Raw genomic sequence first — 11,391 nt, 5'->3', positions numbered from 1 at the left:
CGGTCACGCGACCTGTCGCAAGTTTAACATTTTTTCCCCATCACAAAAAGTATACCGAGCCGCTAAAGAAGTTTTCACTTCAAAAATATGTTATTTTATATGCGATCAGTTTTAATCGGCTAATGGCTGGCAACAGACGACGTTAACATATGTCATACAAAACGAATATGGAACATGTTTCAAAAAACTACATCTTACGTTTAACAAAACGCAGGGTGAGAGTATCTGCATTCTGAGTTGTTTCTGTTTGCGACATTTATGTAGTCTACAATTTTTGCAAAATCTTAAAACATATGCGCCATTATTCTTTTTATTTTATCAATGTTTGAGTACTTTGACATAAAGTTAAACTGACTTTTTACATTCACATTTACATGGCAGTTGGCACGTCTTATTTGTGCCTTTTAGTTCTGGTACGTCCAAACGTTCCCCCAAATTTGTATTTTTATGTTCATAATCAAACTCTTTTAAATAATTCGAGCCATGCCACCATAAATGGTTTGATTGCAACAAATGTGGTTGCACCCCTCGCGATATACAGTCAGCAGGGTTGGAGTCAGTTGGACCGCCTACAAATAGGGTGACTGCTGAGTCAACTGATGCCGGTGAAGTTTTAAAAAGTTGGTATCTGACTTTATAAATAATATGACATGACGGCATATTTTTTAAACTTATATAATCAATTTTTATTACAAATTGTGAAAACAAACGGGGAAACATGGAATCCAAAACCATTAAAGAGTAAAGTGTCACAGGCGTTAAAGCCTTGTAAAAGTAGCGTCACAGCAAAGCTGGACCAATTAAGTACTGCACGATTGGAGCTGGTCCAACTACAAAAGGAAATAGCAAATAGGGAACATTTATTTGTTATAGAAGAGCACGAGTTGAAAATGATGAACTTAAGGAACGAGCTAGGAGTTTAGAAAGCAAGAATTGCATGAAATAATGTTACAAACAATGCAGCGAAGAAATAATGATTAATTTTTTCAGTTTTTGTCTACCACCATTAATGCAAAAAAGCCAGTTTTAAAATGAAGCAATACAATTATTATTATTTATTTCTATTGTTATATTTTTTTTATGTCACATATATTAATAAAAGCAGACCAAGAATAAGAATATATATTTATCTAAGCATTGCATTACATATTTACTTTTTAACACATTAATACTGTTATTGTTGATAATATTTTTTTATTAACATTCTAAATTTTAGCTAAATTGTAGCCACAATAACGTTTTGGGCAAGAGGATCTTACATCTCAGGTCGATACTTAAATTCAATACTCTTTTCCAGACTCCGAAAGTCCGTTATATAACATTTCTAGATGACTGCATGTGTTTGGGGATTGCTGAGTGGAATCAATATATAGTCATTTAGAACCATTTCATTGCTTACATCACCTTTATCACATTTGTATTTGGCAGAAGAATTTGGATAAAATAACTGTCATGTGTTGAGCCCGGCCGTCGTACCACAATGTTTATAAACTACACTCGGCGCCAAAAAAATCGCACCTCCCGCAAAATTCGTTTCAAGCAAATATAGCTCTAATCTTAATCATCGTAACCTATCAATATTGGTATCATTTGAAAGCAAAATAAAAGTCCTTTAAGAAAATATGTCTACCATTTTATTAAAATCAATAATCGCCAATCTACGGGTGGTTACAAAAAAAAAGGGTGGGGATGCGAATTGAATGGGTCCCTAGGTGTGCTACCCTAGACGAGTTTAAAAGGGGGGGGGGGGGGGGGGGGGGGGGGGGGTAAAAGTGACATATGGGTCGCGTAAAGTACTGCTGCCTACGCCGACAGCTAGTACCGACACGTATGCTAAATCGCCGCCGCCAAAGCCCAAAGGCTAATACCGCTTCCTCTTCGTCCACAGGCGCACCAGCCAGCGACAAGAGGAGACTAGGCCAACCGGCCAAGTACAAGCTGCCCCAGATCCTGGTCGAGGACTTCCCGGACTGGCGCCAACACGTGCAGGCCATCAACAAGCTGCTCGGGTTCCCGGCCACAATCGAGACCGCCGGCCCAAAAGGCGTCCGATTCTACCCCAGGTCCGGGGTAGAATACATTGGGGTCAAGAAGTACCTCACGGAGCAGCGGGATCTACACCACAAGCTCGAGTTCGTCGAGCACGCGGAGAGGTCCGCCATGCCAATGAAGGCCGCTATCCGCGGCCTTCCGCCGACAACAACGGTGCAGGACGTCAAGGACGCATGCGCCGAAAAGGGGTGTAATGTATCACATGCGAAACTTATATCCCCAGGTAGAAGACGAGGAAGCAGCGTATTCTACCTCGCCGGGACGGAACGTGAGAACCCAGGCTTCCTGGACCTCACCGACTTAGCCGGCATCAACACCAAGGTTCATGTCGAACCTTGGAGAGGTAAGCCCGGGCCACCGCAATGCCACCGGTGTGACCGGTGCCAAGGGTTCAGGCGCCAAGGGTGCAGTTCACGATCCCGCAGACGGGCCGGCGCACCCCTCTCCCGAAGCCGCTCCAAGCGCTTTTGGAGAAAAAGCGTTGGTACAGAAAACAGTGGCAAAGGATTAGGGCTCAGTCGGTCAATACTGAGCTCAATCGTCTAGAGTGACTGTTAAGGGACAAACTCAGCTAGCACAGAGCTGCAAGCTGGGAAACACACATTGACAGCATAACTGATCACGTTCCGTCCATCCACAGGTTATGCAGACAACTCAGCACGGCGCCCGAACCCCCTACTATTCGGCCCCTACTGGACGACACGGACGTACCTGAAGTACAGCCTTGAGCAACAATTCAGGCCCAATCCCGACACCGACCCGCAACACACAGCGGACATCGTTCAGCACGTCCGAGATTATCTCAGTGTGCCTGTTGATACACACGATGATCCACTGTACTTCTCTCCTTCACAGGTCCAGGCGTCCATCAAATGCTACTGCAACCCGAGGAAGGCCAATTACAGCAAAGCAAGGCGCGCCACGAGCGGCTCGGCTTTTTGCAATATAAATATAAACTTGTTTTTTCAACGTGAAATGAACCTTAAAACACATAAATAAAGATTATATTTGGTGTAATAGTGAGTGTCGCATCGCTCGTGTATTTTATGTACCTTGTGCGGCACACAGCCTAAATTTGGTAGTAAATTACGCTGCCAAATGTTCTTTAGAAATTGTCAATTTCTTTTCAATTGTGCAAGAAATTTATGTTTTTTTCTCTGCTTCAACAGCACGTTGGCAAATACTTGCCAGAGACGTGCTAACTTTAAGTCTTAAACCACTCTCAAATACTTGATGGGAGAGCAGGGTTGATGCGTAAAAGCGCTATGGTTTAATGTGGGGAAAGTAGTAGTGTAGTAGTGTATGCAGAGTCAAGAAATATGGCAAATTTATTACTGGCAAAAATTAAGTCGTTTAAATTCATCTGTTCGCTGCTTATTTGGTTCGAAATTTTAAGCAGGATAAATATAGTTAGCAAGGCTCTTCAAAAGTCAGACGTCATATTATCAGAAGCGGTGAAAATGATTGATAATGCAAAAATGAGTTTGTCTCAATTCCGTAATGAGTCGGCTTTTGGGGAGTTAATAAAGCAAAACCTTAATAGCGCAAAAACAGTAGTGGAAGAAGTCGAGGCAACAACAGAATTTACCGCACCCGCCCGCCCTCGTGCGCGTAAAGCCGCGTATCCACTAGAGGCAGCCTCAGGTCGAGTGGCTGCCTCACTCCGAGGCCGCGCAAGTGGAGACGCTGCCTCAACCTGAGGCACGCCGCGGCACGAGGCAAATTCGTTGCCGCGAGCCGAGCCATATTTTGTCGGTTTTTTTGCCGTGCTCAAAGGAGCCTCAGTTCGAGCCGTGCATTTGATAAAGACGGGCGTGTCGCCTCGGATCGCAATGGACAACGAAACTGCTATTAAGCTGATAAAATTATATGAGCGTCACCGTGTTCTCTGGGATCCGTTAAATAAAAAAAATTACGACAAAAATGTGAAACAGGATGCGTGGAACGATATTAGTTCCAAATTAGGGATTGCAGTGGACGCTATCAAAAAGAAAATGACCAGTCTCACAGGGTCATATCGACGAGAAAAATCACGACACAAACAGCCTTGCCACAGATTAAGGAATTTTTTTTGTGAATTCTTGTAACTAAAATTTTTAGGTTATTAATTAGCAAACCGTTATTTTTGTTATCACTGTTATCACTTATCAGACTGAAAACTAAACGTAATTATTATTTCGAACACTGGTCATAAAAAAATACATTCGTGTATTAATATATTTTATTTCAATTACAGGACGAGACGACATATATATTTCAAAATGGTTTGCCTACGACCATTTCGATTTTTTATCAGACAAATTTACTCCACGTCCTACATCGGAGACAACGTTGGTGAGTATTTTTCAGTAATCATTTTGCCACGGTAATATTTCATTTGTAATAAAATGGTGAGCTAAATGTAAGCGAATAGATTTTGGTTGGTCAGCCGCTCTTCTGGGAACGGCGCGGATTGGCGTTAACGATGACGTTTCTTCATTTCTCCACGATCCTGGTTGAAAATGTCCATCCATTTCTATATCAACACATCCCGGTGGCATATATATTTGTGAAGATGTATTAGATCTCCGCAGGAAATTATGCAGGTGTACAATTGATAGAACCACTTTTGTAGCGATTTCTGGTTCTAACAACATTGGCTTTCGCAATACTCTGAATACCGAAGACATTATTCCAAAAACATTTTCTACTACTCTCCTTGCCCTGGATAGTCGATAGTTAAAAATTCTTTCACAAGACCCATAAGGTGGATTTCCTTCAAATGGTTTCATTGTATAATTATTTAACGCAAATGCTTTGTCGGCTAATATCATGTAAGGAACTTTAATTGCATAAGGTATTTGTAAAATGCGAGGCTCTGGTAAACTCAGTTCATTTTTTTCTAACTTTTTGAATAGAACAGTATTTTTGAATACTCCGCCATCGGAAATTCGACCTTGGCAGCCAACGTTAGCATAAATAAAATTGTAATTTGCGTCAACTAAGGCAAGCAAAACTATGCTATAATAATCTTTATAATTTATATATTCTGCACAGCTTTTAATTGGAGCTTGAAGAGCTATATGTTTACCATCCATCGATGATATGCAATGGGGAAAGTTCCATTTATTTTCCCAATCGTGCGCCAGTTGTAGCCATTCCTCTTCACATGATGGTAACTGTAAATATAAGATGATAATTTAATTATTTGATCACAGGAAATATCAACGATAGGGGTCTCGGCGACTACAGAAACGAATGATGAAACTAATGAAAATAATGAAAAAAATTTAAATAATGAAACTAATGACTCTAATGTGGCATCAATAACTCAGCTATCTACAAACACTGATCTGCCTACTAATGAAAAAAATTTAAATAATGAAACGAATGACTCTAATGTGGCATCAACAACTCAACTATCATCAAACACTGATCTGCCGACTGCCAGCTCTGCCAGTACCAAAAGGAAGGCCAAGAAGAGGAAGCCAGAAGCCTCATCTGTTTTAGACACAAACGAAGAGGACATGATGCTACAGAATGCTTTGGATGTACTTAATACAAGGGATGATGCGTACGATACCTTCGGAAAACTCGTCGCATCTGAATTAAGAAAATATGACACCCGCACGTTAACATACGTAAAAAAATCAATAATGGACATCATTTTCGACGCAGATATGGGACGAATTCAGAGCAATTATGGATATTTTACGCATCAATATTCGCCATATCAAAATGAGCCCGCTTCTGCATCGACCTACGCATCTTCAACATATAATCCCACGCCCAGCCCGCAAGCACCCACGCCCAGCCCGCAAGCACCCATACCAAGCCCGCAAGCACCCACGCCCAGCCCGCAAGCACCCATACCAAGCCCGCAAGCACCCACGCCTAGTCCGCAAGCCCCAACACCACCAACAACAACACCAAGCCAGCTTGAGGCTCTACATTTAATCCTTGACAATATAACAAATTGATTTTACTTAATAGTACTTTCACTACCCGGCAATTGTATTCGATTAAAAACATTTAAATTTGATAACATAGCGTTTTACTTACCTTAACATAATCCTTTAGAACTTCGATTATGGCGTTAGTAGTTTGTGGTATAATTTTAGATATTGACTGCTTTGATATTCTAAACAGATATTGTAGACTAGTATATGAGTCACCAGTCGCTAAATATCTCAGCGTTACAATTAGTCTCTCCCTTGCTGAAATAGCACAACGAAAATTCGTATTTCTCTTTTCTATCAACGGTGCAGACGTCCCCAAGAGAGAGTCCGGACCGACTGGTCGGTACTGGGAGACTCCACTCAACCCGTTCCCCGCGTCGCGCGGTCGCTGCACTAGTACGACTGCTCTCAGCGGGGGATGCCCTATTACCAGGGAAAGAGAGAGAATTGGACGAGAGGGGGCCGAGCACTCCACCTTCTCCGTCGCTATCTTCTTCGGCAGCCATCTCAATAATCCGAGGCTGCCCGCGACGGACCTGCTCAAGCCCCGGGAGAAGACGGGCGTTCCGACGCCCGTACAGGACCGGAGCCCTCAAAGGCTCATCGAGCATTCGGACGGTTCGTGCGGGGCGAGGCTCAAACGGGACGTAGACGGTTGGCAACAGGCTGCACTCTGTGCTTCTCTGGAGGAACCGATCTCGCGTCAAGCCCTCGCCAGGCAGGAACCGGTCCGGGTCCGCCCAGAACATTTTCACACGGGCGGACGCTTTCATGATCCGGATGAGACCCAGGCGGACCTTGTTGAGGGAAGGTTAACCATTGTTAGTAGCAACTCAAAGTCATCAGTGCTCATGCGTGTAAAATGTTGAAAGCTATCGACATTTTCAAACGTCATGTCCAATAGCAAGTGCTCACATCCATGTAGAGTTCTATTGCGGTATAATTCTTTTATCCACCATCGATGTTTCCTTTTTTCTATAGCCTTTTGTTGCTTCCTCTTCGTCTTTTTTTTAATTATGGTAATTGCTATTAAAGCAGCAGCTACACGACGCGCGTCTGGTGCCATCGCGTTTTGACTTTAAACTGAACTGGATCAAGCTGAGGCGACTCGCCTCGAGCTGATCCGCAACGTGCTCAAGCCCTTGCCTCAGAGCGAGCAGCCTCACACTGAGGCTGTTTGCTTCAAGTTGAGGCTGCTCAACCTGAGTTTGCCTCTAGTGGATACGCGGCTTAAGATGTTTTTTAATTATGAGGCGGAGGATGAACAGACGCGGAAAAACATTATAAAGTATTTTTTACTACTATCTATTAGATATCGCAAGTACTAAATTCGACGAACGATTCGAGACTTGCAGACGTCTTGATACTTACACAAAAGACGTGTCATTATTGTGAGATTTGAAACTCTCAGCAATCACCTACTATCAGTCATTGAAACTTGCTAAAAAAAGGCACAGTATTACTTCAAGACACGCAACTAGCGTTTAGCGATTTCTATATAATATGGACAAACTGTTACTTAGAAAGATCGAGTTAAACACAAGGCTATATTTAAAAATAAGCAGAAAACATGAATGTATATAAGTCATACTTCTAACTAATAGATCCCGGACCATTTCGCGCTGCATTATATTTAGATCCGTGGTTGAATCTTACACTGAGTAATATTCACAAGCAGGCCACAAGTAAAATATACTTAAAAAAACCAAACGGTCTTTTCGAATCGACCCTGATAAACTATGCGGAAGGAAACCGGGAAAAAATCAATCGCCTGCGTCCACCAGAAAGGAAAAAGCTTGTGTAGTATGTTTTGATGAGACGTCAATGTTGTAAACATTGGAATATTCAATTCTGCAGGTGTAAAATGTTGGAAAGTAAAGTGCCGCTTCATAGCATGCCATCTGAGGGTTGGCCGTCTTAGAAAACGTGTAAGCGTTAAGCTTTTACTGCTTTAAATTTTAACTTCTGACCTGGAGTTTTCTTGATACTGACACGAAAAACGTGTGATTATAGTGATACTTTAAAGTCCCAATAATCACCTACTTTCAGTCATTAGAACTTGTTAAAAAATCTACAGTATTGTTTCAAGACGCACAACTAGCGTTTAGCGATTTCTATATAATATGGACAAACTGTTACTTAGAAAGTGTCGAGTTAAACACAAGGCTATCCTTAGCAATTAGCAGAAACATAAAAATTTATATAAGTTATACTTCTAACTAATAGATCCTGGACCATTTCGCGCCGCATTATATTTAGATCCTTGATTGAATGTTACACTGAGTAATATTCTCAAGCAGGCCGCAGGTAAAAATATACTTAACAAAAACCAAATGGTCATTTCGAATCGACTCTGATAACGTATGCGGAATTAAACCTATAAAAAAAAACAATCGCCTGCGGCCACCATAAAAGAAAAAGCTTGTGTAGTATGTCTTGATGAGACGTCAATATTGCACACATTAGAATATTCAAAGAAACATGATATTATTTCAATAATTGGGTTTGAAGATATAGAAAAGAATCGACGGACGGGTAAGATGGCAAAATATCTCGTTCTTGCAAGAAACAGCCTATAAGCGTCTTGGCTTATATACAAATTGGAAAATGCTTGTTGTATATTTTTTATTAATGTCAAATCTGAGTACTTGCAATGAATTTTAAAAGTTGTTTGAGTAAACTTTTTGATAGTGAGCTATTACCCAAAGTCATAGTATGTGACCAAATGTCAACCTAACCAAATAATGTTTAAAAATTTGGCGGTTACAAGCAGAAGTCCGTTTTCTGTTTTTATAACAATAGAAAATATTGTGCTATAAATGATGCACTGCCCCTTATAAAAAACATTAGGGCAACCGTATTAGATACCAAGAAAGAAATGACAGCTAATGATTCTACTACAGTAAGCAGATGCGGGTCTCTTAGTGACATATCAACATCAAATATGATTTCGCTAAATTCGTCTTTTGATAAAGACAAAATTTTTGATTTGCTTTTAACACCGCCACAGAAATTGATTGAATCTAGTCAGGCAAAGAAAAAAATAGCTGCGTCATCAACTAAAACTTTAACAGGATCTGAAACCTCACATCAAGCTAATGAAATAACGAAGCAGCAACAGCCATCATCGTCATCATCAGGCCCTGACGTGATTATTACATACAACGAAGACTCTGATTCTGATTTTGTTCCAAGTAGTAAATCTGAAGATTCGTCATCTGAAAGTTTATCATCATCATCAGATTCCGAAGATGACTCACCAAACGACGCAGATGCAATTCTAACGAAAAGCCATAGCCATACTGACAATGGTGACGAAGACGAGTGGCAAGATATTGTAGATGGACCTCCGATTATTGATGATTTCGCTAGGAGTAGGCTAGCCTGGGTCCAAGATCTATCGTCAAAAGGAATGTTGAAGATAGATGTGAGCGTTTCTATGACTAATGTATCTAATTTTGAGACCAAATTGGGATATTTCCAGACATGGGTTCCGCGAAGTGTATAAGTAAATTTTGGGACAAAAAGGCAATGTTTAATGATCGAATATGCTGAATGTAGATTAATTTTTGCCAAACGATGTGATGTTGCTTTGAAATTTAGAATTTTCGCATCGATGAAATTTTCAAAGGATTGATCTAGGACGGGACAACCAGTGGCGTGCAGTCCATATAGGCAAAAAGGCACTGCCTACCCTAGCAAAATAACACATAACACCATCACAGACATCTTTCTTCTCTAATGTAATGATTTCTTAAAACACCTATTTATATTTTATTTACGTTACGGTACGCGCTACGATTTAAATTTGCGCGCGAAAGAGACTCGCTCGGGGCGTCGCCGCAAATAAAGGAAGGCACGACCGGCATTGGGAGCGTGCACGACTGTCACGCAACCTAGTGTCCGCAATTCTAGGGGAAAACGTGTATTCACTACATCTTATAAAACTACTCCAAAACTAAAAACTACTGAACGGATTTTCATACGACTTTCATCTATCAATAGAGTGATTCTTGAGGAAGGCTTAAGTATATAACTTGTTAAGGTTTTGTGTAAATTGTTTGAAATATAACGATGTTGTCGGAAAAAATCACGCTGGCTAGGAGCTTTAATCGAAAACGCTGCCTAATCCGTTTGAGCTATAACAACACAATGTATGGTGGGGTTGTTTCTCATTCATAGGTCTACAAAAAAGTCCGCGATGTAAAATGTCTATCTTTTAAGGATAACTTACTATATCCATTCTTAACTTCTAGAAAAAGATCACGTAATATGTGGCATTTGCAAAGCTATTTACATGGATACATTATTAACAATTATCAAAATAAATACGTTAGTTATATTAAGCATTTCATACAGATTACAATGGTCCCTTACACCATACAATTTAAATGAATATTTCAGGAGTAATCGTAAATCAAAGTTTCATTTCGAGCCATATAATTGTACGAAATGTTAAAGACGCTATCCGCAGTTAGTTCAAATTTTTACCACCTTATGCGCTGGGATCGCTTTACTTACCCCCACCATGCACTGCGCACGGTCCCAATAGGCAACCGCTATCGGTGCCGATATACACGCACACACTCTCACTATGCGCATGTGAAATATCGTACGTGAACTATATACGGATTTGCTTAGTACACACAACTATAGGAAAATCACGCACACATACAAGCTCAGGTCCGGCCGCCGGTCGCCATTTTCGACCAATCACTGCCCCGCCATCAATTAGATTCAAATTTCAACCAATCAGCGTATAGTCACAGCGCGTTTCTACGTATTGAACTGTCCATGCAGCACGAAATATAATGCGGTAAAAAAAGAAAGTATCTTTTGCTATGATTTTTACCTTTACTGAGGGGCGTTATAATATGCCAGGGTTGGGTTGTTTGTTTACAGATTTTTTTCTTGCGAAGTGCGACACGACAGAGTTTTGATAAGATTTAAATTTCCTGTATCATTGTTTATAGTTCGGTTCGGAGCGATTTTCTGAAGTTTTCATTTTAATTTGTGGTGAAATTGTGTTTAGCATAAGTAGTTTTAATTATTAACTATGAGTTTTGATTATAATGAATGTGTTGACCAGGTGTGTCTGAAAAAGTTAACTCGCGGCGAATTTAGCAAGTTAACATATGATAATAAAATAAAACTAGTTAAGCAGCAAGGTAGGTGTATGCCGCAGTTGCAATTAGCTCAAACTCAGGGCAATGTTACACGCCAATTTCACGTAAAGTATTACGAGAATTGTACCTGGTTGACTGGCTGTGTACACACCGAGCGGTTGTTTTGTTTTCCGTGTATTTTATTCGCGAATTCTCCAAATGTTTGGAATGACAAAGGCTATGTAGATTTAAAAAACTTTCACGTTTCTGCTAGAAAGCACGAACGGTCGGAAAAA

At 40.7% G+C, this 11,391-nt stretch overlaps 1 protein-coding gene across 1 annotated transcript; it reads left to right on the top strand.

Annotated features, from left to right (window-relative positions):
* The first annotated feature begins 4,259 nt into the window (after positions 1–4,259).
* LOC133524811 (protein STIP1 homolog) lies at positions 4,260–6,103 on the top strand. Its single transcript, XM_061860960.1, has 2 exons — positions 4,260–4,386; positions 5,250–6,103. The coding sequence occupies exon 2, from the start codon at positions 5,559–5,561 to the stop codon at positions 6,009–6,011; it is 453 nt and encodes a 150-aa protein (XP_061716944.1). The 5' UTR covers positions 4,260–4,386; positions 5,250–5,558; the 3' UTR covers positions 6,012–6,103.
* The last annotated feature ends 5,288 nt before the right edge of the window (positions 6,104–11,391 follow it).

Source organism: Cydia pomonella, chromosome 14 (genome assembly GCF_033807575.1).
Source record: "Cydia pomonella isolate Wapato2018A chromosome 14, ilCydPomo1, whole genome shotgun sequence".
In the NCBI taxonomy this organism is placed as follows: Eukaryota; Metazoa; Arthropoda; class Insecta; order Lepidoptera; family Tortricidae; genus Cydia; species Cydia pomonella.
Note: the sequence above shows the minus strand (reverse complement) of the source record. Positions and strands in the feature narration are given on the sequence as shown.